The sequence below is a fragment of the Fusarium verticillioides genome, chromosome 3 (genome assembly GCF_000149555.1).
Source record: "Fusarium verticillioides 7600 chromosome 3, whole genome shotgun sequence".
Classification (NCBI taxonomy): Eukaryota; Fungi; Ascomycota; class Sordariomycetes; order Hypocreales; family Nectriaceae; genus Fusarium; species Fusarium verticillioides.
The window spans coordinates 3,462,144-3,485,308 of NC_031677.1; the positions used below are offsets into that span (position 1 = coordinate 3,462,144).

Genomic DNA, 23,165 nt, shown 5'->3' on the forward strand with positions numbered 1-23,165 from the left:
ACTCAATTTTCAACGTCAAACCTTGGTCCTACCACAAGTTTCCCTCCTCACCGTGAATATCAAAAATGAGCTTCAGAGCGTTGGCGTAAACATCGAGGCTACAGGTGCTTCAGCAAACAGTTTATCATGGTAACCGGCAAACAATTCCAATAACTGCTGAAATCTTATTGTTGAGAGATTATGGCAGCAAATTATTTCTGCTGCAAACGCGCCTAGTTGACCGTGTTTGTTATGCAAATCGATCGTGCTTGCCTCAACGCAAAACTTCGTCTGCACTCCCGGGCAGCCTGAGGCAACTCTCCACTCGCTTCCTGTACCTTAATCGCCACGACTGATGGGAAAATTGCATCAGAGATATAAAACAGTTACAAAGACTTGTGTTCCCACAAGATGAGAGTCCTTTGTGTGGCTGAGAAGCCCTCTATATCCAAAGCTGTGGCTACACATCTCTCTGGGGGTCGTATTGAAACGGTAGAAACCATCCAACGCGCAACAACAATAACCCCTCGCTAACGAAATTATAGAACAATACAAGAAACAAATACATCAAGAACTACTCGTTCGATTTCGACTTTGGTCGTCAATTGGGTAATTGCTCCGTTACCATGACATGTGTCACTGGACACTTAACCAACGTCGACTTTACTCCAGCTCACAAAAACTGGTATCAGCCACCTCCAGAGTCATTGTTCACCGCCCCTATTGTCACCACCATCAGCGAAGTAAGAGTTCCTATCTTGATCCGGAGGCAAACGGTATTGACCTTTCAAAGGACAAGAAGACAATTGCCCAGAATTTAGAATCCCAAGCAAGATATGCCCAAGCTCTGGTGATCTGGACAGATTGTGATCGTGAAGGAGAACACATCGGTAATGAAATCGTGGAAGCCGCACGAAAGGGTAAACCTGGTATCCAGGTTTTACGAGCAAGGTTCAGCAATGTCGAGCGAGCGTACGTCGCCGTGTCCTCCTATTCTATGGGGTACCTACTAACAATAACAGTCATGTTATCTCAGCAGCCAAGAACCTTGCGACTTTGGATGAGAGGCAGGTCCATGCTGTATCTGCAAGAATCGAGCTGGATCTTCGTATTGGATATGCATTCACCCGTTTTCTCACAAACAACTTACGGCCTCTTGGGGGACCTATGGAGAAGCTGACTCTGAGTTATGGTTTGTACCTTGGCCACCGCCCTCTAGACATGTTGCTGATTTTTCAGGATCATGCCAGTTCCCAACCCTTGGGTTTGTCGTGGATCGTTACTTTCGTGTGAAAAACTTTGTTCCTGAGCCGTTCTGGAGCATAAAACTAATGCACACCCGAGACGGTAAAAAAGTCGATTTCATCTGGCTACGGAACAGGCTGTTCGATCGAATGTCCACAGTGATTCTCTATGAGAGATGCCTTGCAGCCAAAACAGCGACAGTGACCAAAGTTCAGCAGAAACCAACTCGAAAGTTCAAACCATTGCCTCTGACAACCGTTGAACTACAAAAGGCTGCGACGAGGTTACTCCAGATGAGCGGACAGCAGGCCATGACCATTGCTGAAGGTCTATATAACAAAGGGTTCATCAGCTACCCCCGAACGGAAACAGACCGGTTCGATAAAGGGATGAATCTCCGTGCTCTAGTTGAGAAGCAAACCAGCGATCAGAGATGGGGCCCATTTGCACAGAATCTCGCCAGTGGTGCTTTCAAACAACCAAGAGAGGGACGACATGACGACAAAGCACATCCTCCTATTCACCCTATCACATATGCCTCGCCTTCCGTCCTAAGTCGCGACGAGGCTCGTTTATATGAGTATGTCGCTCGCAGATTTCTTGCTTGCTGCTCAGATGATGCCCACGGTATGGCGACTGATGTTGAGCTCGAATTTGGAGAGGAGCGTTTTAATGCTCATGGAGTCATTGTACTAGAGAGAAACTACCTTGACGTGTTCATTTACGAAAAATGGAATAACACAGTGGAACTTCCGAAGTTCACAGAAGGTGAGCGCTTTCAGCCAACGGAGGCTATGATGACGGAAGGGAAGACCACAGCGCCTGGTTACCTGACGGAAGCCGATTTGATCGCTCTCATGGATGCCAATGGGATCGGCACAGATGCTACCATGGCCGAGCATATCCAGAAGATCCAGGACAGGGAATATGTCGCTACGATCAGCCGATCAGGTCCAACATCGGCAGATGATGAGGATGCGGACACAAGTACGTCCACAAGAGGTCGTGGACGTGGACGTGGCGGTCGAGGTGCCAGAGGTGGACGCGGTGGTTCATCATCATCTGGTGGCCGAGGCGGCTTGAAAGTCTTTGTCCCCACACAGCTTGGAGTGGCTCTAATCCTAGGCTTTGATCGAATGAACTTCGAAACCAGCCTTGGTAAACCATTCCTCCGGAAGGAGATGGAAATAAAGATGAAAGCTATCTGCGAAGGTCGAACGAACAAGGAAGTCGTCTTACGGGAAAGCCTCGCTCAGTACAAGCAAGTATTCGAGCAGTCCCAACAGAAATTAGGAGTCCTACGAACGGTATGTCCCATATGCTACACAAACTCGGTCCATCGTGTCACTGACCTGATCAATTAGGCATGCCGCGAGTTTGTCTTTGGTTCGTGAGATTCGGGCTTTCGGTATTCAGGGCATGTAAACCCTTAGTTGATGCCACGCACAATTCAGAACTCGGGCAGTCTTCAAGATATCTGGGGTTGAGCTGCCAACCTTGGAAGTCGACGACATTACGAGCCTACTTGCACCCCCATTGTCTCGTTTGTGGGTCGCTAGACTTGTGAAGTTGTGAGATTCAAATCCGACTTGGGAGCCTATCAGCAGGTGGATCATGCACACGTACGATCTGAATGATGTGATTTGGGTATCGTCAACGATGGCCTCGAAACATGGCGGCGGCATATGTATCAAACCACCCCTCAGTTGAGATGTACTTGGCGGCGGCGGGGTTGGCTCAGTTGGAGCTGTAACCATGTCCGAAAGAGTCACAGTGGTGTAAGCATGGCAGTGACGAGTCTGCTGAACTCGGTAATAGACAGGCGAGACAAGGAAGCTTTGTGCGTCAACCACCTGGTTGGGAACGAATGGACGAGGTCACTCAATGTGGAGGTCTTCGGGGCGGGATAGAACGGGATCGCCAACGGCAAAGGAGCCACCGGCCCCCGCACGACGCGATATCGTAGCCTCGGGCTTCAAAAGCGCGGGGCAACGGGATTGATGGATTGAGTCCGCATCCCTTCCGTTCTTCCCTATCGATGCGCGGGGAAGAGGCTTTTTTATGAGGTGCCCACGGCGCAGCGTTGTCCAACGTGGGGTTTTATCAATGGATGACGGGTCACACTGGCGCCCAAGGATGATTTTCCTTGGTTTAATGAAGCATCGAGAGGGGGGAGGCTTTGTCGCCATGATCCATCGGCTGGTCGGTGCCTCCACTATCTGAAGCAGGCTCGCTGTTGGACGACGATACCGGCATCTAGAAAGGTGACGAACTTGAGTCGGTAATACTGACGGCATCGTGAGTCCAATCACAGAAAAGGACCTTGGCAACGTGATAGTAACACATCAAGGATGGCTTCCTTAGATGATGTGTTAGTACTCGAATTCCAGTACATCTGACACAACAAATTGCCTTGATTTGCAAATGGAGAAAGTACGCGAGTGCATCTATGTACGAACTTGGACACTGCCATCGACATCAATACGAAGGCTCCGAGAATGGCTATGATTACGTGGGATTGGCCAAGGAACAACTTGAGAATGCGGACATGGTGGGTGGGACGCTGGTATGGCTTTCAAGTGAATACATGAGTACTTCGGTCAAGCCGGTAAACTCGATGGCAGTGTCGTATCTTTGGAATTCATGATTAGGGCTGGTTATTCACCACAAATAACGCCAGCACCAGGCGCCCGCGAGGTCACAAGGGAGACGAGTCTTGATATGAAGTGACTGCACAAAGCCAAGCCAAAAAGAGGACCGTATGAACAATATCTCAAAAACAGTACCACGGGAGCAGTGGCAGGTGTGCCTACGCCTTGGATACGGTTTTAGAAACACACCCCCATCGCGATACGCACGGGATGCCACAGCTGGAACACGGGTGGCTTTGGGTTCGCCGGGAGCGTGCCTCTCTCATGCTTCTAGCCCTACACACTTACGAACAAAGAGTTTGGATCACGCAGGTACGTGTCAAATTAGGCACACAACAATATTCCAGAAATTCAAGTTTGATGCCCTATCTCAGTCCTCCTTTTCAAGCACCAAGGGCTCACTAACAACAGCCGGACGAAATTAGGGCATGATGATGGAAATTTGGTCCGTTGCTGGTGCTTGTCATGACTTCACGTTCCCAAGAAAGGAGGGACCCTTACCCCTGTCGATGAATGCTAACAGGGCCCGCTGATTCCGTGAGAGGACCAAAGAAACTCATACAGAGGTGAGTTGGACACAAAGACTTACATGCCTTTGTTGCAGAATTATACTAAAGGGTGCCTGCATTATTCTTGCATGAGCCTGATGAGTGCAGGTATTTTCTACGATCAGCATTGCTTCCATGGGTGTCCCTGCGATGCATGTCATGACGACCACGTTTCCACAAGCAAGAATAGAAAACCATGACGCCGATGACTTTCCCCTTCTGTTGAGTCACCATTCCGATGAATAAACCGCACAAGCAAGTCGATCCAGTCAAGTCGCGTCGACGGCGATGGAGGGATGGAATGTTGGCGACTATAATCTGGTGGCTGATGTTGAATCGCGAACAGCCACAACCTTGGACGAGTGACTAACATCGATAAACTCCAACAACCTTACCCCAATCTCCTGGGCCCCGTGGCCTAAGGTGTTGGCCAAAAGGGAGCACTGTGGTGTCCCTTACACGCTAAGACTGACACCGGCTCAGTAATAGAGCTGCGACTAATTAATGAATCCCCAGACTCTGCAAAAATTGGAGACAGTAGCATAACTTGACATGACAGATACCTGCCCAGAGAGAAGCGAGCCCCATCCTGCCGAGAAACCAGAGCCAGCCGTCGCAAACACGGGGTTCATTGCTGGGCCCTGCTTCAAGCTGGAAAAGCAGTATGACGATCGATACCTATGCCGCTTAGTTAGACGCGCAGCCTCGGAAATCTGAGAAGAGATGCCAAATGCCCGACTCCCTCCGTCTCAAGTCTCCAGTAGCCTTTCAACATGTCGCACATGATGATGGTGGAGTGAATTTATGCCCTCGTCTCCGTGCGCCGTAAAGCCCCGAGGTCCGGAACTAGAGCAGAGCACCGGAGCCGGGCCCGTCCAAAGTGTGACTGTATTATCCCTCCCTGTTGCTTTTCTTTCATGATGAGAATTGATCTGTGTCATCCGGAAGCTGAGCCGACATTTGATGTTGCGCCATCCATGGTGGCCATGCCCTACTAAACATCCTTACAGAGCCCACGAGACTGGAAAAGGGAGTCAATAGCGAAAAAAGCGCGAGCCATATCGTGGGCTCTGCGCTGAACCAAGCTGGAGTTCACTAGGGCATGAAACGGGCAATTTATTTCGTTTGGCTGGGCCGGATCGCTTCCCCGTTTGCGCTGTGGCCCGGATCCTCTCGTTTCCCTAGACTACCAGATGCTTGGGAATTAGAAGCAAATGAAAAACAGAAAAAAACAATTTCACATGGACCAGCAGAAAGAAAGGAGAGTGCCACTTTTGGCAGGGAATGAAGAAAAGAAGCGTGGAAGAATCAGAAGGAAAGGGGAGAGTTTGTTGGGTTCCAGGCTTCTTCTATGGCTTTGGGTTGCATGTCTCAACTATCAGCCAGCCTCCGAGTGTAAGTGCAAGATTGCTAGCAAATGTATGGATGATTGATTGTGATTGTGAGTGCCTATCTCAAGGCGCCTTATCCTCCCAATCAACCTTATCATCCAACGCCGGAGGGACACGCCCCCTAAAAATAAAGGCACCTCCAAACAAGTTGGCCAAACATGGGGGTGCAGACGAATGAATTCTAGGTTTTAACCCGTTTGGGGGCTGTGGCCTGCGATTGCGCTGTGATTTGTCAGTTCAGGGTGGTGTGCTTCTAGCACGTACAGGCCACCAAAATGGCACCCGCCAACCCGACCCCGAATGCTTAGGTTGTTTTGAGGTGAGGATTGCCTTCCAACAGGCAGAGACAGGGCACATTGACCTCGCGATAGGTGCTGAATGCACCAAACCCTACAGTACAGAGGTGTATGTAAGTGCAAGCCCAAGTACGTACCGGCCTCAAACTCGCTGGGCAGGGCACACACGGTTGCTCATGCTCACAGTCAGTCAGTCAGTCAGTCACACACTCATATACATAACCTACTTATCTCCCTCCCCTTCCCTGGATGTTCCTTTCATCAAACACAACAACACTACCAGAAGAACCACAAGATTCGTACAAGAGTCTCTTGTCACAGTCCAGATTATCGCGCCAGCTCTGCCCTACTTAGCCATATACCAGCCATTCAGCAACATCGTCTTGCAAGCTCTCCTTGCACCAGGCTTCTGAATAGGTACGTACCTTGCTTGTTCACCTTAGCCTGACGCAGTGCACCAACCGACCGCGGTGACTCGAGAGCGAGCCGGGCTCCATTTCTCATGACCGCAACTCTTTACCGCTCCCACAGGGCAGCAGTACCTCGTTCTCTTCACAGAGATCGCGTCGCAAATTTTATCTCCTTCTCAAGATAAAAATCGCTGACCAAAGTTTCCCATTTTCAGACTTGCTCGTTCGGAAGCGCATACAATCAAGACCGAAACTCGGTAAACATGGCTACCATGGCAGCGGCTGCTCGTGATATCTCCCAGGCCTCCTTGAGCCGAGACAACTTAACTGCTGTAGCGGCTCGGAGTGTCCCTGCGACTGTGACACGATCTCAACAACCCCTTCCTACTCCCCCCAACTCCATCTCTCCCAACCTGCCGCCTCATGGCCTCAAGGCGCAGCTCCAGAAGGCCAAGCTTGAGCCTATTGACTCAGACCTGGACCTTCATGAGCCGTCGGATCGACGACGTTCGATCTCGCCTGGTCTCGAGGCTTCGGGTGCCATCACTGGCTCTCTTCTCGCCAAATACCACCTGCCAGAGATCCTGCTCAACCATGGCCCCCTGGCTATCAGACACATCATGGGGTACCTAACCACTTCGGTACCCGGGTTTTCTGGAATCCCCCCAACAAAGGCGCGGAGACTAGTCGTGGGAGCTTTGGAGGGACGAGGAGGAGAAGGAGGCGGACTGGATGGAGAGGTGGAATTTGAAAAGGTGGGATGGGGCCGATGGGATGCTCGTAAGCGAGGACAGCCTTCTCGAAACCGACAAGGAACTCCTCCTTCATCCTACGGCGCAGGCATCCCCATCGGCAACATCGGCGGTAGGGGTCAGGACCGGCCCAGACTTAGCATTGCGTCAAGCAACGGGGATTCGGTGCAGTATTCTCATGATGATAACGACATTTACATGATGGAGCACGAGGCCGACAAAATGTCCATGGATGGATCTGGATCCGCTTCGTGCTCCGAGGCTCCGGATGATGATGTCGTTATGAACGATGATCCTGAGGACGCGACGGACGACGAGGATTGGGCTACCATGGGGGCTGCTGCTCTTCGAGCCGAGTCTTACCCCAACCAGGCGGCAGCTCAGACGGACCATGGTTTCCGATCCTCCTCTGCATATGCACCAGGTGGACTTCGTTCGTTCTCTGCCAGCTCCGGCATGGCTCGTCCACCTCAAACACTCAACATCGACTTCTCGGCGTTGGCGCGCACCTCTGACGCACAGGAGCGGGAGGCCGTCGAGGCCCTCCTCCAACTCGGTTCTGTATAATACCTCTCTGCATGCACGGCGTTTTTTGGGCTTTCGGGATTTCTGAAGGCAATCGATTCGGGGCAGGGGGCTGGTTGGCTTAAGGAGAGGCCGTGTCGGCCCACACCAATGACCGAGGCGGCGACCTCTGGATCGTTATTATTATCACGATGACACGGTTCTCTTAACGTTTTTCTTCGGGCTATTCGCTTTCTTAATAGGGGCTCGGTTTTTGGCGTCTTGGTACTCGGCGGCATCTGTCTACACGACAGGTGAATCATCGTCGGCTGTGGAAGGTCAGCATACGGGTAATATTCCCATGATTGGGTGTCTCCCGAAACTTTTCGGTTGCCCAGAGATGGAATATTCTAATACCCGGGTCTTATTTCTTATTATTGAGGGGACACAAGTTGTTGGGGCGTTCGCTTCCGTCACTTGATATTCCTGTCGCTCCATGGGGGCTGTTCCATTCTAGCCCCGAGGCGCATATTTATGCCGGGAGCTTTGGCTTCTGAGCGACACGACAACACCCTTGACGGGCAGGGCTGGTCTCCGATGTTGAGTCGTCTCCTTGGGGTATTTGTTTTACAATACCCGGTCACCCAAGTTTGGCTTTGCATCATTACCAGATCCTACCACTTCAACATCATGTGGAGGATTATGACGACGATTATTTTATACCATTCGTGGGCGGTTGTGGCCAATTTTTTTGGTCCTCGTTTTGCAACTTTCTCGAATCTTTGTTTAATCAACTTTTATGGGCATCTGATGTGGGGAACGCATCATCATCAACAACAGATAGAGGAGGAAAAGGGACGGAAAGGGGCATCATGAATGAACCCTTGACACAACATATAGGGATATGATATCATGGCTGGAACCAGTTGGGCTCGAACGCTACACGCTCGCCCCTCGCGTCTTTTGTTTGCCGGGGGCACAGAGACTGAAAAAAGGAGTAAAATCATATTGGAGCGATGGATTAGATAGCTTCCTGATCGTTAGTATCTGAAGCCTCTTGAGCTTACCAATGGAAGTTCTGGTCTTTGTTTCCACATGGAGTGTCTGTAGCATTGCACATGTGAATGTTGATGTTGACGCGAAGATGAGGGGGTTGGTCGGTCGAGGCCGATGGGGAATATGGCATCAATCTCGTAATTGGCTGGGAATTGTATTGTGGTGTTGAGAAAAATTGAAGAAACAAATCATGTGATAATACCTTCATAGAATGGCGAGATCAGAGTTTATAGATAAGAAACTCGTGTTCAGCCAGTGTATTTATCAATCATGTTCCATATTGGAAAGGTTGAAGGAAACTATAATGAAAGAATTTTGCGACGGAGAGAAGTGAAGTCATTCGATCGATGGGGACAGCGATAATCTGCAGTCACGTGAATGGTCATGTTTTTGAGTTTATTTCGTAATCGTCCTTTCGTGTGTGTGGTATGCTGGTTCACGGTGAAGCAGCAAGCTGGGACATGTCTTTTCTGTGTTTTCAACCTTTTTATCTTTTTGAGCTGCTATGACTGAGCAAAACGAAGTGAGTATGATGAATGGCAACTCGTGTAAGTGGTGTTTACTCCCGATCGGTGATGGGTGGGCTTGTAGAGTACAGCACAGATTTTTAATTCTCAAAGAACAATGACAATAGAGTCAACTATTGCTCAAGCCTATCATGCATGCACCAGGATAAGAAACAAACCGAGAGAGAGTCTATGTATGTCGATGCCATGAATAACGACGCAGACAGGGCAGGGGTTTGATACAATCGACATTGTTGTTGCCTACCCTAAACAATTTCATCATCTGCCTCACGATTGAACAATTCGAACTGGAGGCCTCTTGAACTCGTCGCTATGTATGCTATGTACTTGTTCAGTGTATGAAGTTGGGATATTATGAGCCAATATGATTCTCGAGTTCGGTGGAGTTGATATCAAGCCTGTTGCACTGAACACCAAGACCGCTCACCAGTCGGACTCTTTCCCTCAATCACAAAGCAGTATCGTCACGCCAAGGAAACAACAAGCATTGATAGCCGGTAATAGCAAAATAGACGATCATCTTGGTTTATGCTGCCACTGGCATCTTGGCTTTGACATTCGATGAGGTGATTATCAAAGCACTTTTGATCTTGGCTACAAAGCTTGAGCAGGCTTATGTTCACAAGACAAGAACGAGAAGACCTCGGACATTTCTTGGCCTGCACTGCCACCGTTTGTCGTCATCACCAAGACCTTGGCATCAGAAGGAGTGGGATGCTCGAGTTCTGGGCATTATCTGGGCGCTCCCTTGGCTTTCACTTGGCCTGATAGTGGTGCTTGGTCTGGGGTAATAGTTCGGGGAATAGGGAACTGTTCCTGCGGAGGACGGAGGAGGATATACATACAACCTTCAGTGCGGGATTTGTTTAGTGATTGTTGATGTAATTTTGATACTCGGTGGAGAGGACTGTGTAAGAGCGCTTGGAAGGTTGAACGATATTGACTTGACTGGATGACGATGGCCCAGGGCAAAACCTGCAGGTCTACGAGGCTGTGTCGTATTTCTCTGGGCATTTCACGGACGTATCTTCATCTCCGATTCCCCATTGCGGCAACGATGGTTTTAGATCCTCGGCGTCCTTATTTTCCTGGGCGAGCTTGGAGGAACAGGTTATTTCAACGGCAAATAATGGAGATGCTGCTGAGCGTTATCAACCCCGTTGTTTACTATTTTACCATACTGTGCTGCAACTGGACAGATTAAGAGATCTCGGATGTTTGGAGACGTGATATCTTGTTTAAAGATGCATGTCAACATGGAGAATGAATATGGGGAAGCGTTGACTATGTGACCCGACCCGCCAACCGGTCAGATGCCCAGGTGAAAAACATGAATCGGAGCTGATTTCGAACAGTCTTACACAGTAGCTACAGTAGGTAACTTATTGGCTACCACATACATACACACATGCAGAGAACATTCTCACTTATTCTGAACCGAAGCATCACACTGTACATACATGATCAAAGTTTAGTGCGATCGACTAAATCTGAGCCCAGACAGGCAGGCAGTAAACGGCAGTGAAAAGAAGCATAATCACATTCTAACCTACGTAGTAGTAGTGAGTGAACAAGGGGAAAACGTGTGCTTGGCTCAACATTTCTTGGCGTATGTACGTAGCTAAGGTACCTAAGGTACTGTACATGAAAAGAGGAGAAGGCGAACGACCAAGAGCACTTGTCTTGGCAAGGAGATGCCAAGAGGGTCTTGGCAGTATGGGGCCAAGCTTGACAAGAAATGGAGAATATTGTCTTGGCTCAATGTCTCGGCGAAGAAAATAAGGACAAACAAGAGTGAAATGGGAGAGACGAGACGCTGGACTTGGTGCTTGGGCAGAGCAGATGGGCGGAAAGCTTGGTTGTGTGGGAGTCTGGCTTGGCTGATGACATGAGGTTATCTAGCAGAGAGAAGGGTTCCCTGAGTCAGGTCAGTTGTTGATCGAGTTATGTGTTGGCTAGAGTCTGGTATGTTTTGAACGCCTCTTTCTCTATTGTCAGGAGTTATCACGTATTATCAATGTTGCGTGCTTTGTTGTCTCGTGCTCTTGACTCATCTATCGGAAGAGGTCAATTCCACACTATCCGATACCACAACCTGCCCTGGGTATAACAGAGCCTGAAAGAGCCTACTAACTACACTTCCGGCAGATTTTGTCAAATTTAGTTGATATTAACGTTAGACTACGGGGGATAACAGTTCCCCGATAGACCCGGAACTCTCCTGGGCTTACGAACTCAATCAATCAATCAACTGCTTGTCCCCTGCTTAAAATAACTCCGCATGCAGCGTATTCCATGCCCGCACATTCGTGCAACCCCAGCATTTTCAATTCTCGTACAATATTTGTCTCTTCTCGCTCGGATTTGGCCCCCGCCGAAAAAGACTCCCTGGGTGAGGTGAAGAGTATTATGTATGTACAAGGTGAGTGAGAGCGAAAGGGTGTCAGGTCAGGGCCGAAATCCCAATGGCTCAGGTGACGGAACGACAAAACGCTTGACGCAGTAGGTGGCCAGCTTTGTGTGAGGCCAATGTGGACAAGACCAATAGAACGACGCACATGAGGGGCAGTGCCCAGAATGCCAAGAGTGCCAAGCCTTGGCACTCTCAATCTGCCATCAAACTAGGTGTAGCTCGTGCCAAGAGCTACTCTCCTCCATCACCACGCCGGTATGGCCGATTGTGTACCTGTCAGTTGTCAGTACCTCTGATTCTTGCCAAGACTTTTGCCAAGACCCGCCAAGAATCCCGCCGTCTTCATTCTCTTGCCCAAGAGTTTTGGGTGAATGTAAAGGGAGCTCACTCCCCCCGTCACTCATTTATCAAGAACGAACTCTCTTTTCAACATCTCATTCATCTGTAATCATCCGTCTTTATCAATCAATCTTGAACTTGTTTCCTTTCGACAAGTTTTGATTGACCCTACCTTGAGAGACACCCATCGTACCCTTGTTGAACTAAAGCAAGACCCTCTACACGCTGACTTAGTCTCAGTCAGTCAGTCAGTCAGTCAGTTATACAGCATCGCCACTCAGTGGGCTTGATCAGATATCTATCCCATTATTACAATCATTTTCCTTGTATTGCCGTCATGTCTCCTTCGGCTCCAGAGCAGAAGCCTCAGCTTCAACAACAACAACAACAACAACAGCAGGGCTCATCATCAGGAGATTCATCTTCTGGCAGTGTCAATGACTCAAAGTCTGTAACGCCTGCGCCTAGCGCAACATCTAATACATCCCAGAGCAGCACTGCTCCCTCGACATCAAGCGACGATAACCTTATCTGCCGATGGAATGCTTGCAACCAAAAGTTCCCTGCTCCCGAGGCTCTCTACGTAAGATACTGAAACATCACCCACGAGCCTCAAAAACTGACCTCTTACAGGAGCATATTTGTGAGCGCCATGTTGGTCGCAAGAGCACAAACAACCTCAACTTGACTTGCCAGTGGAACTCTTGCCGAACTACCACGGTCAAGCGAGATCACATCACCTCGCACATCCGTGTCCATGTTCCTCTCAAGCCTCACAAGTGTGAGTTCTGCGGCAAGTCTTTCAAGCGTCCTCAGGACTTGAAGAAGCATGTCAAGGTAAGAACCACAACTATAACCCACATCTATGAATTACACTTAAGCTCACACGCATACCAGACCCATGCCGATGACTCTGTACTTGTTCGCCCATCCCAGGATCCTCAAGGTGGACTCAACTACAGGCCACAGCCTCCAAAGGGTATGTCTCATCTCGACTCTAGTCCACGGCTGTGGTCCTCCGGTTTTCCTTCCCTCGAGGCTAATCCGCCTCCAGGCCCCTCTAGCTATTATGATCACACTGGTCAGATGCGAACTAACGCAGCTGCCTTTGCTCATCAGGCAGGCCATCCTAGTGGCGGTTACTATGCTCCCCAGCCCTCTACCAACTATGGTCTCTACTTCAACCAGCCTCCAATCAACAATGCCCGTACCGAGCACCTTGGATACAGCGCTGCTGCCGGCGGTTATGACCGAAAGCGCACCTACGACATGGTTGACGACTTCTTCGGCAGCGCCAAGCGTCGACAGATCGATCCTTCGTCCTATGCCCAGATTGGCCGTTCCTTGATGCCCCTCCATGGCAACCTCTCAGTCCCCAACGGTCCTATGACTGCTACCGAGCAGTACATGCCTCAGCCTGCTCCCGCCCCGGTCCACGCTGGTCCTACCCCTAGCCAGAACCCCTTGGCTCAGCAATACTACCTGCCAATGCCCAGCGCACGAACTCAGAAGGATCTCATTCACATCGACACCATTCTTGGCCAGATGCAAGACACTATCTATGAGAATGCCAACCACGCTACTGCTGGTGTCCACATCCACCACGCTGAAAACGGCTTCAATGGTTACCGCAACACTCCTTCGCCTCCTACCTCTCACAGGTCTCCTACCGGCATGCATGTCGGAGCTGACGGCTACCAGCCTGTGTCTGCCGCTAGCATGGCCTCGCCTATGACGGCCATCTCATCTACCGGCACTCCTGCTGTTACACCGCCCTCCAGCTCCATGTCATACACATCTGGTCACTCACCAAGCCCATCATCCTCTGCCATGTCTCCTCAGTCCCGCCACGGCTCGACTGCCTCAGTCATGTACCCCACTCTCCCCACAAGCCTCCCTGCTGTTAGCCAGGGTTTCGGCCACTCTGCTACAACCACTCTTGGCCCAAGCTTTGACGGCAGCGAGCGTCGCCGCTATTCCGGTGGTATGCTCCAGCGAGCTCGTGCTGGCCCTCTGCCTCTGCCTCACGAGGACACCAGTGGTGCTTCCACTCCCAAGGCTAGCGAGTCTGCTCTGTCTGTTGGCTCTCCCTCTTCAGAGTCCGATGTCAGTGATGCCACCCGTGAGCGTGAGGAGCAGTATGACCGCTGGCTCGAGAACATGCGAGTCATCGAGACTCTTCGCGAGTATGTCCGTGGACGCCTGGAGCGCAAGGAGTTCGTGGAAGACAACGAATCACCACAATCTAGCCACTCTGACGCTATGGATGTTGACCCCAAGAGCCCTCAAGCTCCTCCCAGAGAACTGGGTACTCCCCGAGAGGGATCCTCTCTGTACCCTATCCTTCGCATGCCTGGCGCTTAGGTCAGTCCTTGAGTCAGCTGCTGGTTTGGCTGTACGTGTACTATTATCGTCTTATCATTTTCTCCGCATCAAAGCAATGCGGAATGTTATGTTCACGCGGTCTCAATGTTGATATGAAGTCTGAACCATTTGGTTCTCGGGTGCTCTGTATTGAGCCTCCCACAATAGCGGCTGGGAAGGGCATATTGTTTAGTTGGTGAAATATAAGGACAGATGCGATGCAATGGACCTTGAGTCGGGATTTCTTTTTCGTTTTTCTTCTCTTGTCAGCTGCTGCTTGACAATCTTGTAGCCAATCAATGACGGGTTATGAATGATATAGGCAAAAAGGTGGCTCGGTTTTTGAGATGACGTAGCAGGGATTCTGAGTTATCGAGTACTATCAATGAGAACAATATAAAAAAGTGCTGAACAATCGTCCAAGACCATCTTGACTCTCGCAAACATCATGTCTGATGTCATTGCTTGCATTTGTTTACGAGACATGTTACTCAATCAATACGAAGCATCGTGATGATGGTCTCTGAATATGACCGACAAGCCACACAGATTACGCACAAAGTACCTAACGCAAGGACACATGCACTCCACGATCAAAGAAACAATGTAGGACGAGTATTCTTCGATACGTCGTCGTCTCCATTCCAACCCAAAAAAGTCGATCCCTGTAGCGAGTCCCGTGCTGACACCGAGGGCTGAAGCAGCGATCTCTGTTGCGGGATACAGCCAAGGACGGCCGTGCTGTGTCGATCACCGTGAGGCTGTGAGAGGACAAACGTCACTTTGTAAGATGTTGTGATTAAGAAGAGCGAACCAACTAGTTTACGATAGATGAACGCATTCTTGTTTGCGGATGGTGTTTGTTGTTTCATAGATATAACGTGGTTGTGATGCATGATAGTGTTTGTTGCATGCGGATGAGTTGGAACGATATTGGTCTAGCATTTAGCATGTATAGTATTTAGCATATAATTCATTTAGCATATAAAGTAATTAGTCTGTGAATACCTAGGTAGTGTTGCATCTAAGGATTCATAACATTTAGCATATATAAGATAGTATTTAGCATGTAAGATAGAGCATGCCCTTTCAGTCTAAGTTAACACAGCTTACGGAGTATATGCATACCTTAATTCATCGATCAAACAGCCTTCTGAAGTTAAATCTACCTACCGACTCCAAAAACAGCCTAAATCGGCGTGTTTTTCCCGCTTGGACTTTGTCAAACGCGAGGCTTCAATGTCAGTCCAGGTCCTGAAACACGCCGGGAAATGAATGACGGCACTTGCATGCACAGAAAGAGAAAACACACCAAGAGGAAGAATTAGACCACCAAAGTTAGGATGCGCCCGAGAGTCTCATCTAGATGAAGTCATGGCCGAGTACCTAGTACCTACTAAGCTTCTCGTGAGTTTCCCTAGGTCTTACAGGATTTTGGGCGTATAGTAACTTACTCCTCTTTTAATCTGGTCTGAGGCTGATCCTGTTGGTGAAGGATTCGGGAGGATCAGAAGGTTAATTGTGATTGTCACACGTAAGCTACATAAGCCACATAAAGTACGCAAAATAAACGGCAAATGGCAGTCGATGGATCCTTTACTTGATCTTCGACCAGGGAAAAAGGGAAGGGACGGGGACCGTTTCATCAGCCGGTGACGCTTACCCATTTTTTGTTTGTTCTGTCTGGTCTGGTCTGGTCTGTTCCGTTGCAGTTGAGAAAGGATGGATATTTTAAGGAGCCTGATCCCCTTGTTCCTCGTGTAATTCAGTTCAATGCTTTAGGTCTCTATTTATGCCTCGTGTCCTGCCTTGTCCTCCTGTTCAGTGCCTCTATTTTCTATTCCTCTCTTCCAAGTGGTTCACCAACAAGCAAGCAAACTTGTTCACTTACATACAGCCTCAACATATATCCATCCTCTTCCTCTGACCTACCTACAGGTCTCCCACCAAATCCATCTACTCCTGTCCAAACCAAGATCAACAACTCAATATGCGTTTCTTCGCCGTCGCAGCTCTCCTGAGCGTCGCCCTCGCTGCACCAGCCTACGACAAGGTCGACGGCACATGCTGCTGCTGCGATATCTCCAAGCCCGCCACAGTCTGTAAGAAAGATGTCAAGCCCGAAGACTGTTTCTGCGCCGCCGTCGTGTGTCCCGCTGGTGCCCCTACCATCTGGGCTACCTCTTCGACTTCTCCTGCAACCACCACCACAGCCGCTCCCGTTAAGCGCGAGGAAAAGACACCTGCCCCTGCTGGACCCCCTTGCTGTTGCTGCGACCCGTCAAAGAATGCCATCGTCTGTACCGTGCGTGCCGAAGGCGAGGATAACTCGTGTATTTGCCCTATGGTGATGTGTCCCGCTGATGCATCGACCTTGACGGTTTATTCGGCTGCCATGGAGACGGGCAAATAGGGAATAAACTTGAAAAGATGTTGCTCTTCACTTGAAGCCGCAACTTGTTTCAACTCTTCGCTTCTTGATGTACATCCCTAGGGCTTCGGTTTTGATTTCAGTTGGCATAGCAAAGCATGGAGGTGTACCAGAATGGACCAAGTATGAGTATCCCGAGAGAGTCCTGCAAGATAACCGAGCATTATCAATCAATAGCATGCTTCCTTGTCTCCAAATTGAAAGAGGTCTTGAATCGTGATACTGTCCGGAGCTCCCGGATCAATACTGTAAAGAGAGTCTGGCACTCTCCTCGACCCAGACTGAACAAAAAATAGTCAAGCCTAATAAAGAGCTATCTATCTTTTAACTAACTAAATCATTGGCCCAATCTGATTTAGCAGCCGTTCAACTCAACGTCAAAGGGTAGTGTAAGCCGGAGACGGATGGCCAATCAGAATCTACATACTAAGACATTCGATGTAAGAGGTAATACATACAAGGAATGCAGATCTACAGGATTACGATCCGGTCACATGCCTTCCGAACCTGCCAACCTCCCTTCAAACCTGCCTCTGAGCCAGTCTACGAAACATCACGAAGACTTATTCGTTGGTCACTAAGGTTACTCAAAATTGTTAGGATAAGAAATTATACACTATCAACTACAGATAGATATAGTTAGTTGCTACTCCAAAGTGCTCCGTGTCGTATCCCAAGACTCAACCCCATGGAAAATAGGAAATTGTTTTACTCAAAGTAAAAGTGTTTTGCTTCGGCCCATGTTACCCATCAACTGCCAGAGTGATCCAAGGCCTCTCCACGGGGTGCGTCACTGCCACCCCTCTCCGCCTCATGTTTTTTTTTTAAATCCATTGATTAAACCCTGTCTTTCCTAGGACCTTGGACCATGGCAGTTTGTTTTTGACTGTTCAAGCCGCTTGACGGGGAAGGTGAGGGATCTATATGCAAAAGTATGATGGGGGAGGGGCGACCACTTGATGGGTAGCAATGCGAAAATTAGACCGCAGCGTAAACGGGTATATATATAGTAACGGGTCATGAATAGTGCCGTTGACTCTCCGGTTGCAATGGCAAGGTCGAGCCATGGTAGGCGGGTTAGTTCGCTAATTTTTGGTGGGGAGAAAAGCCCCAAAAATGAAGAATCGTATTCAAAGCTTTGTCGTGACAAGGTCGTCCAGACGGCTCTTAAGATGCATCGCCGGCGACGAACGAAAGGAAAGGGAAGCGTCAAGGAGAGGCATCTCTTTATTGGAATTGAGTACGGTCCTTCTCCTTGAGGCCGCCAATTTGGTCCATGTCGATAGAGTAGAACTGGCCCTTGGCCTCCTTCTCGTAGGCGGGCAGTTGCTCCTCGTTCATGGGTTCCAGTCCGACGGTCGAGTTATCACCAACGCGGACGACGAGCACACGGCCGCTCTGCTGTCGGCCTTGCTCGTCCTTCTCATCGGGGAAGGTGATATGAATCTCGGGAACGTTATCGGGGGAGTAAGGAGGTGAGTTGGGGTTGGCAAGCATAGGACGGCCGTCCTGGTTGACGACAAAGACGCTGGAGCGGCCGTTATGAGTTGTCTCGATGGTGAGGCCGCGGTGGTTGGTGAATCGCTTGCTGTTGCTGTCGTAGTAAGAAGGCAGACCATCCTCCTCGGACTGGATGGTTTGCTGCTTCTGACGACGAGCGCGGCGGAACAGGAAAAGGATGGCGACCAGAATGAGGCCGAGGAAAACAAGACCGAGGAGGCCAAGCATGAGGTTGATCATGTTGTCGTTTGAGCCATCAGAATCGGCAGGCATATCAGATCGGGTAACGAGGTTCAAAATAGAAGGCATCGTGAATAGAGTTTGTGGTTGAATGTTGCGTAGGTGTAGCAACGGATTTTGAGTTCGCAATAACGATGGGTGCTCCGAGTAGAGAGAACGAATGTAAAGCCAGCAACGTCTATTCATCATCGCGTTAGCAAGCCATCATCTCATGGTCATGACAGAAATGTCACCCGGCGAGAGCGACCGAGCCTGTCTGTGGCGGTTGTCAAGTGCATAGTCATCTGCAACGCAGCCTCCAATATTTGCAGCCAACTGCCATTCCACATCAAGGCCGGAAGAGCCCATCTAGACTCCAAAGTAGACTTGTGTTGGAGGATTGGCCAATTCGAAGCCATGGCGATCCCACCAATTCAATGCATGCCATGACGTGTTGCAGAATGATAACCCAAACAGACGGCTCGATGAAATACAGGTGGCAGGTGGAGGGTCAGATGGGACAGGATAACGTACGCCAGGGAGAAGATATCGCCAATAGTTCGTCAATGAATGCCTGGCGAGTACCGAAAACCGAGGTGGTTGGTGATGGGCCTAAGATAGTGGGTAGAACGAAGGGAGAGAGAGGGGGGTTGGAAAGACCGGACGGAAATCAGCTGAAAGAGTGAAGCTGAAGATCCAAAAAGTGGTTGAGAACAAGATGTACTGGGAGCGAAAAACGATGCCGACGACGATATTCACAAACTTGGCCCGCGAGGATTGGGTTGGGAAAGAGAAAAGCAACCACAACAGCAGAGGGAGAGGGTTTTTGGCTCGGAGCCTGTCCTGAGCTACACTTGATCACGACAGGGGCCCCTGCCCCGGAAATGAGATTTGGGCCCAGGTGCTGTCCATGGTAGGGGCCGCTAGGCGCTCTGAGGGGCTAGACAGCCAAGGGACCACTGTTTTCTTGGTCCTCTCAGGGGCACAGTCGCTGCAATTGGCCGCTAAGCCATCTGTCGTGGTGCGCTGGGCCACCTTCCTTTCCAAAGGACGTGCGGTCACCGCAGTTTGGTTGGCTAGTCCATCCAATAAGAACTCTGCTAAGGTTCCGCTTCCATCATTTAATTCGGCTTTTTCAACAGGAGATGTGACCTGTTGGCTCCAGGTTCATCCTCTTGCTCCTCGGCGATGCTGACCATGACCAGCGGGCCCTTGAAATTCTTCAACTTGGCTTTCCTAGTGACTGGATACTCGCTGGGATTCGTTGTACTCGACACCCACATGTTCCTTGTAGCCGCCCGGTTCATTGGTCGAGCCCGTTGTCCTCCCCCTGCCAAGCCAGTCCTGGAGTTCTTTTCCTCGCTGAAGGGCAGACGACAACAAAGAACCAGCTCTGACTGATGACCTTATCGATAGAGAGGAGCGAGGAACCGAATGCCTCTCCTGATGCTGGATTGGACTGGACTCTTTGTGCTCATCCAAACGATGCTGAAAAGAGCTTAGAATTTCACGCCAGTGTGGCAAGCGATGGATCCAACGTTTTGGACGCCAATGCAAGGTACGAACAGTTATCACACACAAAAGGGACAAGTCCAAGCCCACAATCCTAAGCTAACCCAATGCCACGACGCTTGCAATGATGGAGCGAGACGCCTCAGCCGAATGCGTGATGACTTTGTTGGAATAACGCACGCATAGCCACTCTTCTTTCGTCGTCTTCCTTCAATGAATACGGGCATATATTAAGCAACGCAACATACGCGTTCATGCTTCTATTTACAGGAGGACGATCGCAAAAGGCAATCGGCCGAGCTCTGCATCCAGCTGCAAGCCATATCCATGCTTGGGGGACACGGCCGGGCACGCAATCGATTGTTCCTTGCATTTCGTTTCTTCCGGCCGCTTGTCCGCCTTCATTTTGGTAGGCCCTCTGAAGTGGCACCGGTATATGTGCTTTTACTTAGCAACGATACCTGATTTGATCAGGAGACATATAGCTCTCCTTTCTCCTTCTCGTGCACTTGCCATTTACCTTGAGCTTCGACTGGGGTTTGGGTTTGAGGACTGTTGCAATGGCTTTGATTTTACGGATATTACGGAGTACTCCAGTGTCCTGTCAACAAGCTGGTAGACAGAAACATAATTACCCTGGTGTCTCTCATTGTTTTCAACACACCAACCTGGATGTTTGTTTGCCAAGCGGAAGCTGTCACAGAAAACGGTTGCGTGACATAACTGCGTATATCCCTCACGTAAAGACGTAAACTTGTTCTCGTTTATTTGCAGTATTGCGACGAAATAGTTAACAAACACAGGCACAATCATAAGGACGCGCGGTCAATCGATCAAATAGTCTCATCTCTTAGTTACGCTATTAGCATGTTTACTATAGTTGTCTTAAGATTGGATCCCAAAGTTTCGGACCGGTATCCGTAGCTCCCTCGGCTTTGTCTTTCTATTTCGCCCAAGTGCCGCCATCCTCAGGTAGGGAAGTAAATATCATTTGTTTATCTCGCTTGATTAGTCACCTCACCAGTGTTATTTCTTTGGCAGACAGCACCATGCACGACATGCAATGTGCTCGAGGATACAGTCATGAAATACTGATTGGCAAACCCTACACTCGTTTCTTTCAAGCACACCGTTGTCCAGCGATACCAAAACAGGTGTCTCTGTGCATCGAATGACGGCCCCCTTAGCCATGGTAACCATCTGACAACAACGCTTCGACGCATGAACACCTCGACTATCTCCGAAGCCTGTGAACATTATGTTTTCAACAGCCTCATGCGAGAGGGATAGTTGCTGGGTCAGAAGAGCAGCATATTCTGAGCCGCTATTATCGGGTTCATGGAATGCAACATGGCGATGCTCTAAGCACAGGGTGAAACATTTCTGCACCACAACAAACAAATGGACTGGTCACGATTCACGAAGTTAGGCCAAGAATAGCTCAATATGTCTTTTCTGGATTCCACATGAGCTCATTTAGCTACTGAGAGGGATAGTCAGTGAGCTGGTCTTATTTGCGGTGGGGATTTTTGCCCAGTGAAGAGTTGCTAAAGGTCTACACAATGTGCCATGGGCTAACTACCCATCGCAGAAGTTCTAGACAGCAACAGTGACTATACGAAGCTCTAAATATTTATGATCGAAATGAAGTATAGTTAACGGTCGGTGCCATCATTGCCGAGCGGAGTTTGTGTAATACCTGGGTGATCCAGCTTAGTGAGAACATTAGAATATCATCAGTTGCATATGCCCGATGAACTTACGCAAGTGTTTGCGGAGTCAAATCAACTATGTATAAAGATGCTTGTTGCCAATATACGAAAATACTAGGGTCTCGTATCTAGATCTCCCCCTTGCATGAAGGTTCAAAGGCCTCAGACTCTTTCTATCGACCCATTTGACAGGGGAATAGACCTACACTCATCTCTACTGTGGGGCGTTTGCTCGATTGTGCTGAAGCTGTGTGAGTTGGGGGAGAAACAAATGCTCGATTAGTACCAGTGAATTCCACCAGGCAACGCGATGCTGAAACTTTGGACGAGTGAAGGTTGGAAGTATAGTTACAGTCACGGAGCTTCGGTCAGCAGTCATTTGCCGTGGTTGAGGGGGAGTATCAGTAAAATGGACCTAGTCAGACGGCTGCTTATAGGAGACTATGATGCTCCCTTTGGATGTATTTGAACCGAAAATCATGTAAAGGGCATTTATTGTCCATGGCTAGTGGATGACAATTTTGAAAGAACCAACTATCGTTCTCATTCGTGTACTTGCATCTATCGTGAGAACACATACCCTAGGTACCTAGGTACCTAGGTTCCTTAAGATAAGCATGCTCAGGCGCTTTGTGAGTCTATGCGTCATACAAAAGGTGCGAAGGTTGTCGTCGAAACTTGAGATGACTTGTGAACCCACATGCTTGAGTGACACGCGCCGAAAAAAAAAATGAGAGGCCACAAATCAAGAAGGAGTTACGAATATGAACTGTCTTGTTGACACAGAAGCCTCACCCAAAGTCAAACTCACAGAGCTTCCTCCCTGATTGGGATTTGATTCAGCGGGTGATTTGCGAGCTAAGCTACGTTGGGGCTAGTTTAACGGGTTGAAAGACGATATTGGTCTAGCCCTCAGGGGCCGCCCGAGCGCCCGTCTTGGCTTTCCCTGTGAGGCTTTTAAGCCACGGGACATTAATCTCCAAAGTTGAAGATATCAAGGCAAATAACGACCTTTTTCGTGATGTTCACAAGGCCAACTTATCAACCAGTCGATGCACGAAAGAAAAGCATACTATGAAATTTGAACAGCTGGAAAACTGGACTTGATGGATGAAGGAAATTTTGGCTGTTGGACCCCTCCTTTCAACCAAAGTATCTCAGATCTGAGTCGCAAGTCACGATCCATTTTGATGTCACTCGCTTGCAAAAGCACAGTTCGTGCAACCGTCGGGAGATGCGAGGCCTCCTCATTGTGCCATGTAGCGAGGTAATACAGAGATATGGAAACAGCCAGCCAAACTCTGGAGCGGTCCCTG

General features: G+C 49.3%; 8 protein-coding genes across 10 annotated transcripts; 6 read left to right on the forward strand and 2 right to left on the reverse strand.

Annotated features, from left to right (window-relative positions):
• Window positions 1–50: 50 nt before the first annotated feature.
• FVEG_15629 (hypothetical protein) lies at window positions 51–3,901 on the reverse strand. Its single transcript, XM_018904818.1, has 2 exons — window positions 2,851–3,901; window positions 51–2,784 (listed from the first exon to the last, which is right to left on the reverse strand). Exon 1 carries the CDS (start codon window positions 3,519–3,521, stop codon window positions 3,102–3,104), a length of 420 nt encoding a protein of 139 aa, XP_018750463.1. The 5' UTR covers window positions 3,522–3,901; the 3' UTR covers window positions 51–2,784; window positions 2,851–3,101.
• FVEG_05391 (DNA topoisomerase III) lies at window positions 391–2,618 on the forward strand (the record flags this gene model as incomplete). The annotated part of the gene is made up of 6 exons (XM_018893594.1): window positions 391–471; window positions 525–722; window positions 773–951; window positions 1,002–1,171; window positions 1,219–2,531; window positions 2,589–2,618. The coding sequence occupies 6 exons, from the start codon at window positions 391–393 to the stop codon at window positions 2,616–2,618; spliced, it is 1,971 nt and encodes a 656-aa protein (XP_018750464.1).
• FVEG_15630 (hypothetical protein) lies at window positions 3,674–3,871 on the forward strand (the record flags this gene model as incomplete). Its single annotated transcript, XM_018904819.1, has 1 exon — window positions 3,674–3,871. One exon carries the CDS (start codon window positions 3,674–3,676, stop codon window positions 3,869–3,871), a length of 198 nt encoding a protein of 65 aa, XP_018750465.1.
• An 84-nt stretch (window positions 3,902–3,985) lies between the features above and the next one.
• On the forward strand, window positions 3,986–4,300 carry FVEG_15631 (hypothetical protein; the record flags this gene model as incomplete). Its single annotated transcript, XM_018904820.1, has 1 exon — window positions 3,986–4,300. The coding sequence occupies one exon, from the start codon at window positions 3,986–3,988 to the stop codon at window positions 4,298–4,300; it is 315 nt and encodes a 104-aa protein (XP_018750466.1).
• A 1,959-nt stretch (window positions 4,301–6,259) lies between these two features.
• FVEG_05392 (hypothetical protein) lies at window positions 6,260–9,290 on the forward strand. Its single transcript, XM_018893595.1, has 2 exons — window positions 6,260–6,527; window positions 6,736–9,290. Exon 2 carries the CDS (start codon window positions 6,784–6,786, stop codon window positions 7,837–7,839), a length of 1,056 nt encoding a protein of 351 aa, XP_018750467.1. The 5' UTR covers window positions 6,260–6,527; window positions 6,736–6,783; the 3' UTR covers window positions 7,840–9,290.
• A 2,197-nt stretch (window positions 9,291–11,487) lies between these two features.
• Window positions 11,488–15,489, forward strand: FVEG_05393 (pH-response transcription factor pacC/RIM101). Of its 3 annotated transcripts, XM_018893597.1 has the most exons (4): window positions 11,488–12,694; window positions 12,745–12,948; window positions 13,009–13,090; window positions 13,166–15,489. In XM_018893597.1, exons 1-4 carry the CDS (start codon window positions 12,449–12,451, stop codon window positions 14,473–14,475), a joined length of 1,842 nt encoding a protein of 613 aa, XP_018750469.1. In that variant the 5' UTR covers window positions 11,488–12,448; the 3' UTR covers window positions 14,476–15,489. The 3 variants fall into 3 exon arrangements, with proteins under 3 accessions (XP_018750469.1, XP_018750468.1, XP_018750470.1); XM_018893596.1 differs by having other exon boundaries at window positions 13,009–15,489; XM_018893598.1 differs by lacking the exon at window positions 11,488–12,694 and having other exon boundaries at window positions 12,706–12,948; window positions 13,009–15,081; window positions 15,177–15,405.
• A 579-nt stretch (window positions 15,490–16,068) lies between these two features.
• Window positions 16,069–17,182, forward strand: FVEG_05394 (hypothetical protein). The gene has a single exon (XM_018893599.1). The coding sequence runs from the start codon at window positions 16,466–16,468 to the stop codon at window positions 16,886–16,888; it is 423 nt and encodes a 140-aa protein (XP_018750471.1). The 5' UTR covers window positions 16,069–16,465; the 3' UTR covers window positions 16,889–17,182.
• A 208-nt stretch (window positions 17,183–17,390) lies between these two features.
• FVEG_05395 (hypothetical protein) lies at window positions 17,391–19,474 on the reverse strand. Its single transcript, XM_018893600.1, has 2 exons — window positions 19,160–19,474; window positions 17,391–18,824 (listed from the first exon to the last, which is right to left on the reverse strand). The coding sequence occupies exon 2, from the start codon at window positions 18,713–18,715 to the stop codon at window positions 18,134–18,136; it is 582 nt and encodes a 193-aa protein (XP_018750472.1). The 5' UTR covers window positions 18,716–18,824; window positions 19,160–19,474; the 3' UTR covers window positions 17,391–18,133.
• Between the last annotated feature and the right edge of the window lie 3,691 nt (window positions 19,475–23,165).